The sequence below is a fragment of the Staurois parvus genome, unplaced genomic scaffold (genome assembly GCF_062004578.1).
Source record: "Staurois parvus isolate SC_StPar_1 unplaced genomic scaffold, SC_StPar_1.0 ptg000569l, whole genome shotgun sequence".
Taxonomy (NCBI): domain Eukaryota; kingdom Metazoa; phylum Chordata; class Amphibia; order Anura; family Ranidae; genus Staurois; species Staurois parvus.
The window spans coordinates 351,138-372,593 of NW_028318365.1; the positions used below are offsets into that span (position 1 = coordinate 351,138).

General features: G+C 44.5%; 2 protein-coding genes across 2 annotated transcripts in view; both read left to right on the forward strand.

The window, feature by feature from the left end:
* The window catches only part of LOC149450619 (uncharacterized), a 225,844-nt gene that overhangs the window by 158,694 nt on the left and 45,694 nt on the right, over window positions 1-21,456 (forward strand). Inside the window, exon 2 of the mRNA XM_089691690.1 lies at window positions 4,912-6,165. Coding sequence (XP_089547816.1) covers window positions 4,912-6,165 — 1,254 coding nt within the window. The remainder of the gene's footprint in view (window positions 1-4,911; window positions 6,166-21,456) is intronic.
* Window positions 554-1,026, forward strand: LOC149450625 (uncharacterized). Its single transcript, XM_089691689.1, has 2 exons — window positions 554-741; window positions 828-1,026. Exons 1-2 carry the CDS (start codon window positions 565-567, stop codon window positions 1,017-1,019), a joined length of 369 nt encoding a protein of 122 aa, XP_089547815.1. The 5' UTR covers window positions 554-564; the 3' UTR covers window positions 1,020-1,026.

Consider the following 21,456-nt stretch of genomic DNA (forward strand, 5'->3'; position numbering starts at 1 on the left):
CTTGTACTGTGCCCTCCATCCCCCCTGTACTGTGCCCTCCTGCCCCACCTTGTACTGTGCCCTCCATCCCCCCTGTACTGTGCCCTCCATCCCCCCTGTACTGTGCCCTCCTGCCCCACCTTGTACTGTGCCCTCCATCCCCCCTGTACTGTGCCCTCCATCCCCCCTGTACTGTGCCCTCCATCCCCCTGTACTGTGCTATCCATCCCCCCTGTACTGTGCCCTCCATCCCCCCTGTACTGTGCTATCCATCCCCCCTGTACTGTGCCCTCCTGCCCCCCCGTACTGTGCCCTCCTGCTTCCCCCGTACTGTGCCCTGTGTTTATTTAGTCTTTGGTTTATGCCATGTTTTCTTCTTGTTTAATATTGATTATATTGAAAGTCCTAATAAATATACAGTATGTTTCATTCTATCAATTATTTATACTTTAATTTTTGAGAGTGTGTAAGTTTGGGCAGGTTATTAGGGGCCCCAGTGAATGACTTCCTCCAGGGGCCCATGATGTTACATTTCTGTGGGAGAGTGAGATTTCTCTTTGTATCACACAGAACTGTACAGGAGTCATGAAGAAATCTACCGACAATGACACCAGAAGGAGATCTCATCGTATGACCACAAGATCCTCGAGAATCCAGAATCCCATCACCATCCCCCCACCTCCATCCCTGATCCCTACAAGACAGGAGACACAGAAGATTCTAGAAGTCACCAAGAAGATGATGGAGCTGCTGACAGGAGAGGTGAGCGGTGCCGGGAATTCTGGGACATTCTCCAGTAACAGACAAGGGATGTGTCTGGATGGTGACTGTATCATTGTGTGTGTCAGGTTCCTATAAGGTGTCAGGGTGTCACTGTCTATTTCTCCATGGAGGAGTGGGAGTATTTAGAAGGACACAAGGATCTCTACAAGGACGTCATGATGGACAATCAGCCGCCCCTCACATCACCGGGTAAGAGGAGACTTTATTGTAAAGGAGAGAGCAGTACGGAGGATCCACCTAGATCCCCCATCATCTGATAAACACACAGAAACAATGGATTCAGTCTCAGGAGATGGGAGGCAGTGGTGTGGGACAAGGGGGGGATGTACGGGCGCTGGATAGGAACCTGGGAGCAGCTAGCATGAAAGGTGAAACCTCAAAAACCTCCATAATATGTATATAGATGAAAGCCTGCAGCGCTAATAAAAACTATTGGTACAAAAAATCAAAAACCTACAACGCCCAACAACAAGCATGTGAAGATGAGGTCCCCTGCAGGAAGGGATGAACGGTAGTATGACAGTAAGATGGCGGGACCCAAAATCACGCTCAATAGTGAGGTAATCAGCGCAAGCGTCCAGACTAAGGGTAATGAAGTGCACTATATTAATTCTCAAGGTGAAATGATGAATATATGGTGACTTCTGTAACTGTGTTCCTGATAACGTGATGAGTAAAGATTGCACTAACCGGAAAGCACAATTTAAAGCGCATATGAATGGTCAATAGCCAAACTCCTGGTCATCCGCATCCGGGAACTGGATCACAATGGGGGTCATCTGGCCAGCGTCAGCTAGGCAGGTGCTGTAACCTCAGGATCTCCAGGTTCCAGGAGAAGGAGCAATCTCACCATCCGGGGGAGTCAGTCTCACCACTAGTCAGGCTGTCACCAGGACCTCACAGTGTGCCTTAAAGGGGGGGGGCTCAGAAGTAACGAGCCAGAACACAAAGATACCATATAGTGTACTACTTTATTTAACACAGCGGGGTGCAAGATACAAATTAGCACTCACATGTTGCAGCCTGGAAGCTGGCAGGGGAAATCCAAGATGGCCACCAGCCGACAGCATGGGCCATGCAGAGTGACGTCACAGGGTATAGGGCACCTCCCTAACGCGTTTCGTGCCCATGCACGTTGTCAAAGGGAGTGTGCCACCTGTTCTGACATCTCAAATACCGTACCACGCGCATGCGCAGTAGCGCCGCATCACGTCATCGCGGACGGTTCGCACATGCGCAGTGCGCGCGGACGGCGGCCATTTTACTGGAGAACAGTGTGATATACCACACTTCAAGGACATGCAAGCAAGCAGGTAAAGTTAAGCCCTATTAATGGCAGATGACGATATCATTCTAAACTAAATAGATAAAAGTCGAATGTTGAAAAGGAATTAGAAGCCATTGTGCAAAAAAACGTATTTATCTGGGGGCAGATAATGTCCCACCTTCTAATGTTTTTGCAGAGAAAACTTTGTGGAACTACAAGAGCCAGATTGTGGGTCAACTTGCATGTGCTTGCAAATATCATCATAAAATCATGCAACATAAACATATAAATAAATAAATGACATATAAATAAATACATGCATCGTATTATAAATAAAACATGTGATCCTGTGAGTGCAAATATGAAATACGAGTAAAATTATCTGAGTTTGGAATAAAATATATAAAAACATATAGACCATATAAAAAATATATAAAAATACCTCACATCCAACAACCACCTGTATGGGTGAAAAGATACATAACCCAGGGATGTGGGATGTGGTAATAGAGAAGAATATATAATATAAATAATGCATTAACATGAATTGGAAAAACAAACGTCACATGTAGACGTACCACCAGATGGGAAGTCTGGTACCATAAAAATTGGTAAAAAACGAATCAAATCGACCAAAAATAATGGGATATGACTCAGTTAGATATGGATATAGTCATCCCTGAATTAGAAATCAGATTAATCATGTGGCCTTGGGTAAATGTTAAAGGTCTAAAATCATGGAAATACAGCGGATCAGCAGTAACGGTAGTAAACGAGTGATGTATGAATAGGCCAACAGGAATTAGTAATAGAAATCGACTTACAGTCAGTGTAAAGAACAATTAGCTGGGATCAATAAAGCAATTAATGTCTACATCAATGTTGAGGCCTTCTGGTTTAAGCGTTCTCAATAAAAGAATCCATTTTGTCTCTAACATGGAGACTGCCCGACGTTTGAACACCCCTCTCCATTGTTAATCATGTCTATACCGACAAATTTTAGGCAATGTGGGTTTCTATTATGTTTTTTTCCGAAAATGCATGGATACCGAATGTTCTTTAAACCCTTTCTTGATATTACACAGATGTTCCCTTAATCTGTCCCTTAATCTCCTAGTTGTTCTTCCTATATATTGTTTGCCGCATGAGCATTCAAGAAGATACACTACATGCGTACTATTACAAGTAATGACCGACTGTATGTCGTAAAATCTTCCTGTCTGGTTAGAGCAAAAAAGATGTCACCTTTTTTTGTGAATGCCATTATTGACGCAATCATGCATCTATTGCACGGAAAAAAACCTTTACGACTGAAGAAAAAGGATAACTGCTTGGGGGGTCCACTACATTCGGAGCTAATGAGTTCCTCAGCGGGAGTGCTTTACGATAAATGATTTCGGGAGCATCCGGTACGGCCTCTCCTAAGATGGGGTCATTTGTAACTATAGCCCAATTGTTTTTTATCATTTTCACAATTTGTTTAAATTGGACAGAAAAACCAGTAACAATCGGACAAACCCTGTCTTTCTTAATTAGGTTTTTGTCCTTGGTTGTCAGGAGATTACTTCCATCCAGATTACCCACTTCCTTGATTTTATCATCTAAAATCACGGGGTCATACCCCTTCTCCACAAATCTCTTTTTAAGAATATTGGTGTGGGACCTCTGTAGCTTGTCTCATGAGGACATCCAGGCCACCACTGATTGCTGAATACCAATATTATGAGTCCTGACCCTTACACTGTATAATTTATATTGTACATTACATCCTCCTGACCCCTGCACTATATACTCCATGTTGTACATTACATACTCCTGACCCCTGCACTATATACTCTATGTTGTACATTACATACTCCTGACCCCTGCACTATATACTCTATGTTGTACATTACATACTCCTGACCCCTGCACTATATACTCTGTTGTACATTACATGCTCCTGACCCCTGCACTATATACTCTGTGTTGTACATTACATACTCCTGACCCCTGCACTATATACTCTATGTTGTACATTACCTCCTCCTGACCCCTGCACTATATACTCTATGTTGTACATTACATACTCCTGACCCCTGCACTATATACTCTATGTTGTACATTACATACTCCTGACCCCTGCACTATATACTCTATGTTGTACATTACATACTCCTGACCCCTGCACTATATACTCTATGTTGTACATTACATACTCCTGACCCCTGCACTATATACTCTATGTTGTACATTCCATAGTCCTGACTTCTTCTCTCCCCCTCCCCCCACTGCTATATATACACATAATATGGATTCTCGTTTGTTCCCCCCATTTCCTCCCAGCTGGACATTTTATATCGGATGATGTGATTGGAGCACAGACTTTTACATGGTGATAATAATGTGATAACATCCTCCAACTTTGGACCCTTAAACAGAAAGTGATAATGAGGGAGGAGTCAATACCCCAATGATGGTGGTCTTCAGGATCAGTCCAGTCTTCATCTTGGTTGTTCTCCCCCCATCCTCACTCTCTGACCTCTGGTGGGGCTCAGCCCCGCTGTTCTTCATGACTAAATCATGGAGTAAATAAGGAAGTGCAGTACTTCTTGTGTTGGGAAGATGGTGATGAGTGATAGAGGGGGTGGGGACCCTCGTCCTATAATCCCCTCATCACTGTCCCTCCTATAAAAGACAGTTCTGGTTGTTTCCTCACTCTCTGACTAAGGTCCATGAATAAAGAAATGACCTGGTAGGAGATCAGAGGAGCCATTTCCTAGTTCCCTTGAGGGTGGAATTGTAAGCTCCCCAGAGACCAAGCTGCCTGATGTGGGCGGAGTCCTGGTTTGGGGGAACCAATCAGCTCCTGTCTAGTAATCCTCTTTGTCTTTGTATTTTAGTCCATGGCCGGGAGATGAGGAAAACCTCCGAGGATTGTCTCACTTTGTCTCCAGACTGGAAAGTAGAAGATGAGGACATCACACAGTATAGTCAAGGAGAAAACCCGGCTCCCTCCAATGTCCATCCGGCACCACCCAGTGTAGATGGACCATCGGATTCCTTGTATCCTGAGGAACCTCAGACTGTGCGGGACTGGGCCGGCCTTCCAACAGAGAAGAGCTTCTCCTGTACTGAGTGCGGGAAGGGTTTCCGTTATAAATCCCGTCTTAATAGGCATAAAAGATCTCACACGGGGGAAAAGCTGTATTCCTGTCCTGAGTGCGGGAAATGTTTTTCAGAGAAGTCCAGTCTTTACATACATCAAAGATCTCACACAGGGGAGAAGCCATATTCCTGCCCTGAGTGCAAGAAATGTTTTTCAGTGAAGTCCCATCTTTACACACATCAAATATCTCACACGGGGGAGAAGCCGTATTCCTGTCCTGAGTGTGGGAAATGTTTTTCAGTGAAGTCCCATCTTTCCAGTCATCAGAGATCTCACACGGGAGAGACGCCACATTCTTGTCTTGAGTGTGGGAAATGTTTTTCAATGAAGTCCAGTCTTTACACACATCAAAGATCTCACACGGGGGAGAAGCCGTATTCCTGTCCTGAGTGCGGAAAATGTTTTTCACAGAAGTCCAATCTTTACATACATCAGGTATCTCACACGGGGGAGAAGCCGTATTCTTGTCCTGAGTGCGGGAAATGTTTTTCAGTGAAGTCCAGTCTTTACACACATAAGCGATCTCACACGGGGGAGAAGCCATATTCTTGTCTTGAGTGTGGGAAATGTTTTTCAGTGAAGTCCAGTCTTTACACACATCAAAGATCTCACACAGGGGAGAAGCCATATTCCTGTCTTGCGTGCGGGAAATGTTTTTCAGTTAAGTCTAATCTTTACATACATCAGAGATCTCACACAAAGGAGAAGCCATATTCCTGTCTTGAATGCAGGAAATGTTTTTCAGTTAAGTCCAGTCTTCACAGACATGAGAGCTCACATATGAGGGAGAAGCCGTATTCCTGTCCTGAGTGTGGAAAATGTTATTCAGATAAGTCCCATCTTCACAGACATGAGAGATCACACACGAGGGAGAAGCCGCATTCCTGTTCTGAGTGTGGAAAATGTTTTTCAGATAAGTCTCATCTTCACAGACATGAGAGATCACACACGAGGGAGAAGCCGTATTCCTGTCCTGAGTGCGGGAAATGTTTTTCACAGAAGTCCAGTCTTCATAGACATGAGAGATCACACACGAGGGAGAAGCCACTTTCCTGTCCTGAGTGAGGGAAATGTTCCTCACTGAAGTCCTGTCTTCCTGCACATCAGGGGTCCCACACAACCCTGGAGGTGTATTAGTGCCGTGAGTGCGAGAAATGTCTTCTAGATGAATGTTGCTGGACATCTCAGCTCTCGTGGGGAAGAAGCACACCCTGATATACACCTCAGATATACTCCATGGCTGATCTTCATCATGGAAGAAACAGTTCATAAAGAGATCAGAGGTCACCAAAGACATAGATGAAGTGTGGGACCTGGTTGACCATTGATTGCAGGAGAAGAATAAAAATGGAGTTCTGCCCTAGATCACTGGGTTGGCTTTTATATATTATATACTAGAGATGGTTTGTGCCTAAATGGAAGGGGGTCTGTTGTGCTGGGGGAGGGGTTTATGGGAAGGCTGGAGGAGTAAATAAACTAGGATGGAGGGGGGAGGGAAAATTCAATTATAACGGGGTAGACAGATCAGACGGGTCAGTATTTATTGGGGGGTGGAATGGGGAAAGATGGGGGAGGGCTATGGCAGATGATAAGAAGTTTCCCATGTTACAAACAACCAATGGAATTGGTACCATTTGTATGAAAATAAAAAATACACAAAATCCATGTGAACAAGGTGTCAGTGAATGGACAAGGTGTCGGTGAATGAAAGTGTTTGTTCCCCAATGCCAGAAGTCTGCCCAGCACAATAGGTGAGTTGGAAGGTTTGGTGCATGAAGAGAACTAGGATTGAATTGGTATTGCTGAATCTTGGCTTCATTCCTCACATGACTGGGCCATTCATATTCCTGGCTAGGTTCTCTTTCGGAGAGACGGGGGAAATAGGAAAGGTGGTGGTGTCTGTCTCTATGTGAGAAGTGATCTCAGAGCGAGTGTGAAAGAGGACCTAGTTGATGGAGAGTGTGATGAGGCTGAAGGATTATGGGTGGAGCTGCACATGGGGGGCGGTACTACAAAGGTCATCATTGGAGTTTGTTATAGGCCTCCCAGTGTTAATGAGAAGGTGGAGACTCAGCTCCTCCCACAGATGGAAAGAGATGCAAGGGCTGGGACAGTGATAATAATGGGGGATGGTAACTACCCGGATAGTGACTGGAGTAATGGGACTGCAGGAAAAGTTAAAGGGCAAATATTTTTAAACCTACTACAGGACAATTTTATGGTCCAGTTCATAGAGGCCCCAACTAGGAATGATGCTCTGCTGGACCTGGTCATCTCCAACCATGAAGAGCTTATTACGAATGTCCATATAAAAGAACATCTGGGTAGCAGTGACCATAACATGATTTCATTTATTGTTAGCTGTAAACAGCAAGCACATACAGGAAAAATAAAAACACTCAACTTTAAGAGAGCTAATTTTCCAAGGCTGAGAGATGCTCTCCAAGATTTAGACTGGGAGGGAATATTGGCATCGATGAACACAACACAGAAATGGGAGTTCTTCAAAAAGACTGTATGTGACCACACTGCAAAATATATTCCCATGAGCAACAAGTATAAAAGGCTAAAAATCAAACCTATGTGGCTTACGGCCAAAGTTACAAATGCGATAGATAATAAGAAAAGAGCTTTTATTAAATATAACAATGAAGGAACGCGATCATCGTTTACACATTACAAAGAATAGAACAGAATATGCAAAAAGGAAATAAAGGCGCAAAAAGTGAAAACAAACGACAGAAAGATATCAGGACGACCCCAAAACATTCCTCCAATATATGAATAGTAGAAAGGTCCGGTCCCAGCATGTAGGCCCTTTACAGAACCATCTAGAGGGGGGGGGACAAAGAGAAGGACAATGTATGAAATCCCTTCTTCAGCTCTGTGTATACAAAGGAGCATGGGGGGGCTCTTGTCCATAATGGGCATTGTAATGGAACCGTCCCAGTCTGCGCTGAGTACTTCTGTGAGAATACCGCTTCCCCATCTGAACACCGACAACAGACACCACAGATTGGAAGTAAGCCAAAAAGTAGGCTACTTTATTTGAACACAGATACAAGATATATACACTCAGGGGGACAATCCCCCCTCCCTGCATAATGACACAGGGTGGGGCAATCTACATTTAGTAACAAGAGACACACAGCTATTCAAACTTCACACCAGCAGACAGTCCCATCAGGAAGGAGGGCTGCTGCAGACACCCTCCACTAAGCCAATACATAAACACATACATCCCATAATAGTTTGCTCCCAAGCAAGACACACAATAGAACAATGGGATGCAACCACATAACACCAAACAATCCACAACCCCCACCCCACCTATCTCCTAGACATGTGATAGATATTTTAGGCCTATAATAATTTGTAATATTATTGTGAACTTCTGATAGGGGGTCTCAATTCCTGTAACTTATTTCCCATCTGTTGCATCACCTCAGCACCCCCCTTAGATGTTTTCCTGTAGAGGTTTATGACAGTAGGGCCATCTGGCTGAATAATCCCCTAACACCTCCTAGGGAGTATTGTCATAGATTGTCCTGCAGGAACTGAATTCACAGGAGGTACGCTTCGCTGGACATTGGCCTATCCTATTCCATCTGATGAACTACAGTTGGCCAATGTCTTTCACAAATCACAGCACCCCCCATTGAAGAGAAATAGCAATACTGGAACCTATTGAAGGGTGTGACTACCTGGAATGGATGGGGGAGGGGTATAAAGTATGCCATTGCTCACATTCCTGCCTCTTTGGAAGCCCAGTCATCAGGATGTCTGTGTAATGTATTATTCTATGTTTCTTTCCTGTAACATTCCTTCCTGTAGTCTCTTTGTATCGGTGACATTCCTTCCTGTAGTCTCTTTGTATCGGTGACACTCTTTCCTGTAGTCTCTTTGTATCGGTGACATTCTTTCCTGTAGTCTCTTTGTATCGGTGACACTCTTTCCTGTAGTCTCTTTGTATCGGTGACATTCTTTCCTGTAGTCTCTCTGTATCGGTGACATTCTTTCCTGTAGTCTCTCTGTATCGGTGACACTCTTTCCTGTAGTCTCTTTGTATCGGTGACATTCTTTCCTGTAGTCTCTTTGTGTCGGTGACATTCTTTCCTGTAGTCTCTTTGTATCGGTGACATTCTTTCCTGTAGTCTCTCTGTATCGGTGACACTCTTTCCTGTAGTCTCTTTGTATCGGTGACGTTCTTTCCTGTAGTCTCTCTGTATCGGTGACATTCTTTCCTGTAGTCTCTTTGTATCGGTGACATTCTTTCCTGTAGTCTCTTTGTATCGGTGACATTCTTTCCTGTAATCTCTTTGTATCGGTGACATTCTTTCCTGTAGTCTCTCTGTATCGGTGACACTCTTTCCTGTAGTCTCTTTGTATCGGTGACATTCTTTCCTGTAGTCTCTTTGTGTCGGTGACATTCTTTCCTGTAGTCTCTTTGTATCGGTGACATTCTTTCCTGTAGTCTCTCTGTATCGGTGACACTCTTTCCTGTAGTCTCTTTGTATCGGTGACGTTCTTTCCTGTAGTCTCTCTGTATCGGTGACATTCTTTCCTGTAGTCTCTTTGTATCGGTGACATTCTTTCCTGTAGTCTCTTTGTATCGGTGATATTCTTTCCTGTAGTCTCTCTGTATCGGTGACATTCTTTCCTGTAGTCTCTTTGTATTGGTGACATTCTTTCCTGTAGTCTCTCTGTATCGGTGACATTCTTTCCTGTAGTCTCTTTGTATCGGTGACACTCTTTCCTGTAGTCTCTTTGTATCGGTGACATTCCTTCCTGTCGTCTCTTTGTATCGGTGACATTCTTTCCTGTAGTCTCTCTGTATCGGTGACACTCTTTCCTGTCGTCTCTTTGTATCGGTGACACTCTTTCCTGTAGTCTCTTTGTATCGGTGACGTTCTTTCCTGTAGTCTCTCTGTATCAGTGACGTTCTTTCCTGTAGTCTCTTTGTATCGGTGACGTTCTTTCCTGTAGTCTCTCTGTATCGGTGACATTCTTTCCTGTAGTCTCTTTGTATCGGTGACATTCTTTCCTGTACTCTCTTTGTATCGGTGACATTCTTTCCTGTAGTCTCTTTGTATCGGTGACATTCTTTCCTGTAGTCTCTCTGTATTGGTGACATTCTTTCCTGTAGTCTCTCTGTATCGGTGACATTCTTTCCTGTAGTCTCTTTGTATTGGTAACATTCTGTATTTGCATTGTAATATTACTACTGTTACAGTTATACCGGCTGCATTATATTTTGTTATATTCCATCATAGCAAGCTTCTTCTCTGTGTAAGTAAATGAGATCTTTATTTTTGCCCAGTTGTTATCCTTTGGTATAAACACTATTGGTAATATCTGGATGGGGATTGGCTGAATTAGACAAAAGGTTGTGATGACTTATTACATTTATAATCTGTATGGAACCAAGTGAATAAGTGCCGGAGCAAAACCACCGAAACAAATGGAGCCCCTTGGTGAGGAAGTCTGAACGTTTAGGTAAATGTTACTTCTTGTGTGGAATACAGAGAATTATTTACATCTTTCTTCGTTTTCATGTCTGTCTTCCATGTTGTGTGAGATACCTAGACTAGTAAGCTTTGTCCAATGTCATTGTTACCTTTTGTCTTTACTAACACTTTGATGAGATGATTATGAACAGTATAATTGACATAAAATTGTACTGAGAGTGAATGAGGAAACATCCTAACTGCTGGGTGCAGCTATTGCAGCGGGGTGTGAGTGTGGATGAAAGGGATCTGACTGGACTCTTGGAGGCAGGGAAATAAAACGTAGGATCTGCTCCAATCTGCCTAAAGCAGGTCCAGTTGACCCTCCAATGAGATTAGGTCAAGACGCTTCCCAATCTTTGCGACTGAAATGCACCTGTGGGCCTAAATCACATGGAATGATCTTGTTGTGTATGGATCTGTCCTCTGTAATCTACTAACTGTGGATTGTAAGCGTGTAGTTAGATCTGTGAACAACAGCTATATTGTAACTACTACACCCCATACTGCAAGTAGCTGTGCCTCCATTACCCGCCTGCTGGACTCCAAGCACTCACATTCTGATTATTCACATTTGCTCTAATCCTTCTTGGGGTAATAGGAGCAATTTAGGAAATAATCTGTCAGAATACTTCAGAAAGGTCCTCGGGGGGGGATTGAATGATTGGCAAGTTCAGGAGATCCCCAGGCTGTTTGAAGGGCTATAGTCAGAACAGGGAAACATTAAAAGTTTGTTCTGACAAGTAGTGAAAAGCAGCAATGGTGACAGGGGGGTACCTGTCACCCCAATCACTGGCCAGAGATGAGCTACCTCTGGGGGCAACCACTTAACCCCCCTAGTGGTCTGATTATGTCAGTATTTCTGTGCTCAAAGCGGTACATTATTTTCAATGGAAATATGTTGTTTTTTATTGTAGGTCTGTAAGATTTAGGAATAACTCACTGAAATCTGTCTGAACAAGAGTCTAGTAAACATCCCGGGTATGATAAAATTTGAAACACAAAATCATAAATTATAACTTAATAAATAATCATACAAAATAATTTTATTAATATAATAATAATAAATTTAATTCAATAATATAATCAAACCAAAAACACTGAAATTTGAAATATAGTTTGCACATCACTGAGTTCAGTCGCAGAATCGTTTTCAGTGTCTGATGATGAATTTCCCCCACCAATCATTATCACTCAATTCTGCAAGTGGTTCTAATTTAAATAATAAATGTAAACCCCAGTGAATGATATCAATAGCAGATCAATATATTCCAAAGTCTACATCATCGCGCCTTAAGATTGTAGTCCTGGGAAATAGCTGATTGAATAGGAGCTGCTATTATACAATAGCCCAAAATATATCAAATTTGTGAAAGTAAAAATATAACCACAATAATAGCGTTCACCATAAAACAATTGAAATTCATAAAAATACTAATAATAGTAATCCAACCACCAAATATAATAATGTGTGCAAAAACAATAAATATTGGATCCTAAATCCTAAGTCCATGAAATAAAGTCCATATAGAGCATATATGATCTTCAATCAATGAAGTTCTGGGATCCTATAAACTTCCTTCACCAGTGGATGATCCAGCGCTCAGCACCCCATCAAAGTGCAAACTCACCAGAGACTGGGGAACAACCAGCATATCTTTATATACTCAGCAGGTATGATAAACTCCGCAGCATATCATTTGTAATCAGCAGACGACCCCAATGAGCTCCATAGGTCACATGTGAACAAAGTAAAAAACACTCTCCATAGCGTAATACCGTGTCAGAAAATGTATTCCAATAGAATACCCCATAATAACCGCACTCACATTATGTCAGTACAGCAAAGCCTTGTATATTAAAATCATTCAGCCTGCAGGCTTAGTACACCGCTTCCTACACACAGTGGCGTCTCACCAGCCTTCAACAGATGACAAGGTTGTGGTCACATGGTCTGGCACGTGATAAGGCGTGCGTGATGACGTCACTGCTGGATCACACTCTAACGCGTTTCGTCACACTACTTCGTCCGAGGGTGTGATCAGCAGTGGATTAAGCGAGCCCTTAAAGAGCCACCTCTGTTCTCATTGGTTCATTATATTGGCATCACCTTATAAGAAATCAAGACAAGATGACACATATCTCAAATGATTGGCTCAATAGAATACCAATATCAAAGAGGAATCAAAACGATTCATCAGCGCCATCTTGTGTTTGATCAATAGAGGACAGCAAAATCTGTTTGTATATCATTAACCCCTCCCCCTCCAGAGGATTTACCCCCCTTAATGACCACGCCTCTTTTTGCTACTTGGCGTTGCACTAATTCAACTGAAAATTGCGCGGTCATGCAATGCTGCACCCAAACTAAATTTACGTCCTTTTTTTACACAAATAGAGCTTTCTTTCGGTGGTATTTGATCACCTGTGCGCTTGTAATTTTTTGTGCTATAAACAAAAGACCACAAATTTTGAAGAAAAACAATATTTTTTACTTTCGGCTATAAAAAATATATAGTAAACTCAAAGTTAGTTATAAATTGAGGCCAAAATGTATTCTGCTCCATGTTTTTGGCAAAAAAAATCCCAATAAGTGTATATTGATTGCTTTGTGTGATAGTTATAGCGTCTACAAACTATGGGAGAGATCATGGAATTTACGCCATTTCTTTGCTATACAGCGCTGCGCTAGTTTAACGGACAATTGCGCGGTCATGCAATACGGTACATAAATGAATTTATGTCCTTTTTTCACACAAATAGAGCTTTCTTTTAGTGATATTTGATCACCTTTGCGCTTTTTATTTTTGGCGCTATAAACAAAAAAATTTTTGAGAAAAAAATGTTTTTTGGAAAAAAACAATATTTTCTTGTTTCTGTCATAAACAATATCTAAAAAAACTAAAATTTCATCATAAATTTAGGCCAAAATTTATTCTGCTACATGTTCTTGGTTAAAAAAAATCCCAGTAAGTGTATATTGATTGCTTTGTGTGAAAGTTATAGAGTCTACAAACTATGGGAGAGATAATGGAATTTACAGCTTTTACTTTCTGACTGCCCATCATATTTCTTGAGGTGCTAAAATACCAGGAGAGTACAAACACCCTCAAATGACCCCTTTATGGAAAGTAGACACCCCAAGGAATTTAAAAAGAGGCATGGTGAGTATTTTGCAGATCTCATTTTTTCTCACAAGGTTTTGAAATATAAAAAAAGAAAAGAAAAAATGTTTTTGGTTTTTTCTTCAATTTTCTACACTACCAGATGCTTCTCGGGGCAGCAGTTCCTCTGAGCTCCAAAAGGTGGTGATCTCACTTCTACCCAGTCAGGAAGTCTCTATAGAAGACAGGAAGTGATGTCAGGTATAGACAGGAAGTGATGTCAGGTACAGACAGGAAGTGACCTGGAATAAAGACAAAGTCCCATGTGGCACAAAGAAAAAGAGACATCGGTGGAAGTAGCAGCAGAGGAGGTAATAAGATGTTATTTCCTATTTACACCCAGTAACCCCCCATCATTTCTGTCCTCTTCCTTCAAAGTCACGTCTGTCCTCTTCCTCCATAGTCACGTCCATCCCCGTCCCCCATTGTCACGTCCGTCCTCTTCCTCCATAGTCACGTCCGTCCTCTTCCTCCATAGTCACATCTGTCCTCTTCCTCCATAGTCACGTCCGTCCTCTTCCTCCATAGTCACATCCGTCCTCTTCCTCCATAGTCACGTCCGTCCTCCTCCTCCATAGTCACATCCATCCTCTTCCTCCATAGTCACGTCCGTCCTCTTCCTCCATATTCACATCCGTCCTCTTCCTCCATAGTCACGTCCGTCCTCCTCCTCCATAGTCACGTCCGTCCTCTTCCTCCATAGTCACGTCCGTCCTCTTCCTCCATAGTCATGTCCGTCCTCTTCCTCCATAGTCACTGTGATGTCTTTTATCTCCAGCAGATGATGATACACACATATATAGTGTGGGAACCCAGATTAACCCCTTCAGGGGGAGCAGTTGATGATAATATATTTGCTCCCAAAGCTGGCCTACATGGTTCAGTTTTATCGTTCAGCCAGCGGGATGAGAGAAAAAAATATTATTATTATTATACAGGATTTATGGCGCCAACAGTTTGCTCAGCGCTTTACAATATAACGGGAGACAATACAGCAACAATACAGATCAATACAAGAGGGATAGGAGGGCCCTGATCCTGGGAGCTTACAATCTAAGAGGGAGGGGCTAGTGGTACAAAAGGTAGTAACTGTGGGGGATGGACTGATTGGAAGAGTAGAAGATTCCATTATTAGCTGAGGGCAGGATAGGCTTCCCTAAAGAGAGAGGATTTCAGAGATCGCCTAAAAGTGAGCAGAGTAGGCGATAGTCTGATAAATTGGGGTAGAGAGTTCCAGAGGATGGGAGAAGTCCTGGAGATGAGCATGGGAGGAGGAGACAAGGGAGCTAGAGAGCAGGAGGTCTTGTGAAGAGCAAAGAGTACGGTTTGGGTGATATTTAGAGACAAGATCGGTGATGTAATTTGGGGCGGAGTTATAAATGGCTTTATATGTTATTGTTTTGAATTTTATCCGTTGGGCAAGGGGAAGCCAGTGGAGGGATTGGCAGAGAGGGGTGGAGGACACTGAGTGGAGGCCAGTGGAGGGATTGGCAGAGAGGGGTGGAGGACACTGAGTGGAGGCCAGTGGAGGGATTGGCAGAGAGGGGTGGAGGACACTGAGTGGAGGCCAGTGGAGGGATTGGCAGAGAGGGGTGGAGGACACTGAATAGAGGCCAGTGGAGTGATTGGCATAGAGGGGTGGAGGACACTAAATGGAGGCCAGTGGAGTGATTGGCAGAGAGGGGTGGAGGACATTGGAGGCCAGTGGAGTGATTGGCAGAGAGTGGTGGAGGTCAGTGGAGGGATTGGCAGAGAGGGGTGGAGGACACTGAGTGGAGGCCAGTGGAGGGATTAGCAGAGAGGGGTGGAGGACATTGAATGGAGACCAGTGGAGGGATTGGCAGAGAAGGGTGGAGGTCAGTGGAGGGATTGGCAGAGAGGGGTGGAGGACGCTGAGTGGAGACCAGTGGAGGGATTGGCAGAGAGGGGTGGAGGACACTGAGTGGAGGCCAGTGGAGAGATTGGCAGAGAGGGGTAGATGACACTGAGTGGAGGCCAGTGGAGGGATTGGCAGAGAGGGGTGGAGGACACTGATTGGAGCCCAGTGGAGGGATTGGCAGAGAGGAATGGCAGATACAGAGCGGTTAGTAAGGTGGATGAGTCTGGCAGCAGCATTCATGATAGACTGAAGAGTGGATAGCCAGCGATGAGGTTGGCCAATGAGGAGGGAGTTACAATAGTCAAGGCGAGATATAACAAGGGAGTGAATAAGTTGCTTAGTGGTTTCCGAGGTTAGGAACGGGCGTATCTTGGAGATGTTGTGGAGGTGAAGTCTACAAGATTTGGACAACAATTGGATTTGGGACTGAAAGGACAGATGGGAGTCTAGGATTACACCTAGTACCCTGGCATGAGGGGAGGGACTGATGGTTGTATTATTGATCTTGATGGAGAAGTCAGGGGAGGGGGCACAGGCTGGGGGGAATACTAAGAGCTCAGTTTTTGAAAGATTGAGTTTGAGGAAGTGGAGTGACATCCATGCAGATATGTCACTTAGTAGGTAAGTAATGCAAGAGGAGACTGAAGGGGTGAGGTGAGGAGGAGACTGAAGGGGTGAGGTGAAGAGGAGAAAGATAGATTTGTGTGTCATCAGCATAGAGATGGTACTTGAAGCCATGGGAGTTTATCAAGTGACCAAGGGAGGAGGTGTAGATGGAGAAGAGAAGGGGTCCAAGGACAGAACCCTGAGGGACCCCTACAGAAAGAGGGAGTGAAGAGGAGGAGGCAGCATTATAGGTTACACTGAAGGAGCGCTGCGATAGGTAGGAGAACAAGGAGAGAGCAGAGTCTTGGAGGCCAAAAGAGTGGAGTTTTTTTTTGAGGAGGAGATGGTCAACAATATCAAAAGCAGCAGAGAGGTCAAGTAGTAAGAGTATGGAGTAGTGGCCATTGGTTGGGATGAGTACGGAGTAGTGGCCATTGGTTGGGATGAGAATGGAGTAGTGGCCATTGGTTGGGATGAGTATGGAGTAGTGGTCATTGGTTGGGATGAGTATGGAGTAGTGGCCATTGGTTGGGATGAGAATGGAGTAGTGGCCATTGGTTGGGATGAGTCCGGAGTAGTGGCCATTGGTTTAAGCAGTTAGTAGATCATTAGTGAGGTTTAGTAGGGCAGTTTCAGTGGAGTGTAGCAAGCGAAAGCCAGACTAAAGGGTCAAGAAGGTTGTTGTCGCTGAGGTAGGAGCTCAGGAGATTGTAGACTAAGAGTTTACAGGTAAATGGCAGCAGGGAGATGGGTCTTAAGTTGTTCAGGTTGGTGGGGTCCAGGGAGGGCTTTTTAAGTATGGGAGTGATGTGCACATGCTTTAGAGGGGAGGGGAAGGCACCATTAGAGAAGGAAAGATTGAAGATGTGAGTGAGGGAGCATAGGATGGAAGAGGGTGACCGTAGTAGTTGTGAGGGGGCAGGTTGTTAGACGGGCGTCTGAGAAAACCTTAGTGACCTCTTCGGTAGTAGCGAGGTCAGAAGAGGAAAGTGTTGAGGGAGGTTTAGTATAAGGTATGGTAAGTGGGATGGATGTCTGTGCAGTGGAGATGTCCCTATGAATTGCGTCAATATTGTTTTTGAAATGATTTGCAATCTCATGAACAGTGAGTGAGGTACTGGGTGGAGGTGGAGAAAGTAGAGAGTTAAAAGTAGAGAAGAGACGATGAGGACTGGATGACAAGGTATTAATAAGGGTGACAAAGTCGTCTTGTTTGGCAGCATGGAGGGAGGAATTGTATGTGAAGAAAGCAGATTTATATCGGGTGAATGCTTGTTGAGATTTGGTTTTACGCCACAATCACTCCAGCGCACGACTATGTCGTTTAAGATGTCTGGTGTGGTCAGTCTGCCACGGATGTAATGGTCGGAGCCTGATGCTTCGTGTTGTTAGAGGAGCAAGTGAGTCCAGTGTGGATGACAGTGAACTGTTGTAGACAGCAGTGGCCAGGTCAGGGCAGGACAGGGGAGAGATTCTGTCATAGAGTTGGTCAGTTGCAGAGTGGAAAGGAGCCGGGTTCAAGTTGTGAAGGTTTCTGCGGGTAATTGTTGGCTGCTTGGAGGGATAGGTGTTTGAAGACGAGGAGACTGTGAAGGTGATGAGATTGTGATCAGAGAGAGGAAAGGAGGTGTTTGTGAGGTTGTAGGGAGTGCAAAGATGGGAGAAAACAAGGTCTAATGTATTCCCATCAGAGTGAGTGGAGGACGTGTCCATTGTGCTAATGCAAAAGATGAGGTTATGTTGAAGAGTTGGGATGTAGTCGGGTTGTTGACATTAATAGGAATGGTAAAATCTCTGATGATAATAGTGGGTAGTTCAGAGGGGAGAAAGTAGGGTAGCCAGGCAGAGAAGTCATCAAGAAAGCGGGACACGGGTCCAGGAGGCCAATAGATCACTGCAATCCTCAGAAAGATCGGAGAGAACAGCCAAATGCAGTGAGTCTCAAAAGAAGAGAAGGATAGAGAGGGAGGGTTAGGGGGGAATTTAAAGGTGCTGAGTGGGGATAGAAGCAAACCAACCCCACCACCTTTCTGACCACTGGGTCTGGGTGAGTGGGTCCAGAGGAGGCCGCCATAGGGAAGTGCTGCGGGGGAAGCAGAATCTGCTGCTTGGAGTCAGGTTTCTGTAATTGCTAGTAGGTTAAGGGATCGGGAGACAAAAAGGTCATGGAAGGAAATAGAAGCGATTTCCCCAACTACACACTGAAGGTGGAGGGGGGAATCCTCCCCGCTGCACTCTTGTATTCTGACAATGGGGGGACTCCTCCGCTCTCAGAATACACGGCTGAGCCGTGAAGCTATTGGCTGCAGCCGCTGGGGGAGTTGCTTTTATCCGGCAGTGGCCACACATGGATGGAAATGTGAACGATCCCTGCTGAACCAGCTGAATTTCCATGGATCTATGGTCACCTTCAGTGACTTCCTCCCCTCCCCCTCATCTCCTTCATGATGGAAGTCATGCTGAGATCATCTCCCATTGGCTGAGCAATATTCTCATTTGTCTCTCAGCTCCTTCTTGCTATTCCTCGTCCTGCCTGTTGTTTCCTTGGATTGATTTTCTGTGTAGTGACCCCGGCTTGGTCTCTTGGATGCGCTCGTCTGTTGCTTGCCCTGACCTTTCTCCTGATTCCTGGATCTCCTCCTCATCTCTCCTCCATATCCTCTTACACAGCTTTTCTCCACACCTGCAGTGACCCTGGGGGGAGGAAACTTGGCACCAGCACGCCGCCAAATCCATCCCCACCATTAGGGGCTCTGGAGACAATTGTCTGCTATTTACACTCCGTTCCTCCGCACGTCACCTGATCACATGACAGCTTACTTCCACAGATTCCCGACAGATTTCTGGATGGTAAAGGTCAAAGGTCACTCTTCAGTTTAGGAGAGGTAGGACGCACCCAGGAACAAGGATTTGGTTTGCATAGGAGCCTCATATAGAGGACCCCTCAAATCTCCCCATCCAAATGTCCCTCCATCCAGAGTCTATATGTCCTATGACATCACACTGACCTCACAGCTCCTCCTCCCAATGTCCCTCCATCCAGAGTCAGAGAATCTTATGACATCACACTGACCTCCAAGCTCCTCCCCCCAATGTCCCTCCATCCAGAGTCAGAGAATCCTATGACATCACAGTGACCTCACAGCTCCTCCCCCAATGTCCCTCCATCTGACTTTTTTCTGATGCTCTTAGGATGTGGGGCCCCTTGGTATCCTCACATGTAAAGTGGGACTGTTGGTCCTGCGTTGTATGTAATGACATCAGAATGCTGCAACAAGCCTATACCCTGCGTAGTGTGGGGGTCCTGTGGGGGGGAATTATACCTCAGCCTGAAGTGGGGCTTTAATAAAATGGAGACCTGAATGGAGAGGTGAGGAGGATTCTGGGAATATCATTTGATGTGACTCTTTGTGTTCAGATGTAGAGTTTTCCTCCTGTGAAGTCTGGAGATCATATGACATCACATTGCCTCCACCTCCCTCCCTGATAGAAGAGAGAAAGAAGAAGAAGATTCTAGAAGTCACCAGAGAGATCACTGAGCTGCTGACAGGAGAGGTGAGCGGTGCCGGGAATTCTGGGACATTCTCCAGTAACAGACAAGGGATGTGTCTGGATGGTGACTGTATCATTGTGTGTGTCAGGTTCCTATAAGGTGTCAGGGTGTCACTGTCTATTTCTCCATGGAGGAGTGGGAGTATTTAGAAGGACACAAGGATCTCTACAAGGACGTCATGATGGACAATCAGCCGCCCCTCACATCACCGGGTAAGAGGAGACTTTATTGTAAAGGAGAGAGCAGTACGGAGGATCCACCTAGATCCCCCATCATCTGATAAACACATAGAAACAATGGATTCAGTCAGTGTGTGTGTTTCCTACAGATGGATCCAGTCATGGGAACCCACCAGAGAGATGTCCCCGTCCTCTGTATTCCCGGGATTCCACACAGGAAGGTCACACCATCCCTCACTATTACAAGGTTGGTGGGATGGAGAATCTAGAACATGGACTTGTAGAGACAATGTGTGGATGTTTATGTGACCTTATATTTTACAGATGATATTTTCTCTCATTTCCTTGATTTAGAGTGGAGATCCAATCGATATAGAATTTGAGGTGAAAGCAGAAGAAGAAGAGGCGTATGTGAGGGATGATCAGCAGTCTATGGAGGAGGATGGAATAACGGGGACATTTATAGAGGAGGACACTCCTACAGAGATCAGCACAGGTGGGTCATGAACACTAAATCCATTCCTCCACCCATACTGCTCACTGATTGGTCCAGAGTAGGGCGGGGACTGGGTGATATCAGCCTGTAATCCCCTGGTCACTTTCCTGAGCTGTGTTCCCCGTCCTGTATTCCTGGATTTCTCTCGGATAATCTTCCTTCTCTGTGCTGCAGACACAATTTATGTCTCTAGACTGGATTTATGGAGGTTCTGGGGTTCAGCTGGCAGCAAAATGTGATTGTTCACAATAGGTGTTGATTGACCTGGGACATGTGTATTGGGTCTTCTACCCCTTATCCTGGGGCTAACAGGATCTCTGACAGAACATTTCTCCCAGGGTTCCTTGCTCTGTGGTCTGCTGGCTGTGCCGGGTGGAGGAATATGTCTGTATGTCTCAGACCCAAGTCACTGAGTGCAGTCTCAGGAGATGGGAGGCAGCGGTGTGGGATCTCTGCAACTTGTCTACAGTAAACATTTAATCTTCCACTGATTACTGAATACCAATATTATGAGTCCTGACCCTTACACTGTATAATTTATATTGTACATTACATCCTCCTGACCCCTGCACTATATACTATATGTTGTACATTCCATACTCCTGACCCCTGCACTATTTACTCTATGTTGTACATTACATACTCCTGACCCCTGCACTATATACTCTATGTTGTACATTACATCCTCCTGACCCCTGCACTATATACTCTATGTTGTACATTACATCCTCCTGACCCCTGCACTATATACTCTATGTTGTACATTACATCCTCCTGACCCCTGCACTATATACTCTATGTTGTACATTACATCCTCCTGACCCCTGCACTATATACTCTATGTTGTACATTACATACTCCTGACCCCTGCACTATATACTCTATATTGTACATT

What these genes read in the sequence shown, in the direction of transcription:
- LOC149450625 (XM_089691689.1), top strand. Translation starts at nt 565, where the DNA reads ATGAAGAAATCTACCGACAATGACACCAGAAGGAGATCTCATCGTATG. An exon ending in TGGAGCTGCTGACAGGAGAG is followed by an intron (nt 742 to 827) that starts GTGAGCGGTGCC and finishes TGTGTGTGTCAG; the next exon opens with GTTCCTATAAGGTGTCAGGG.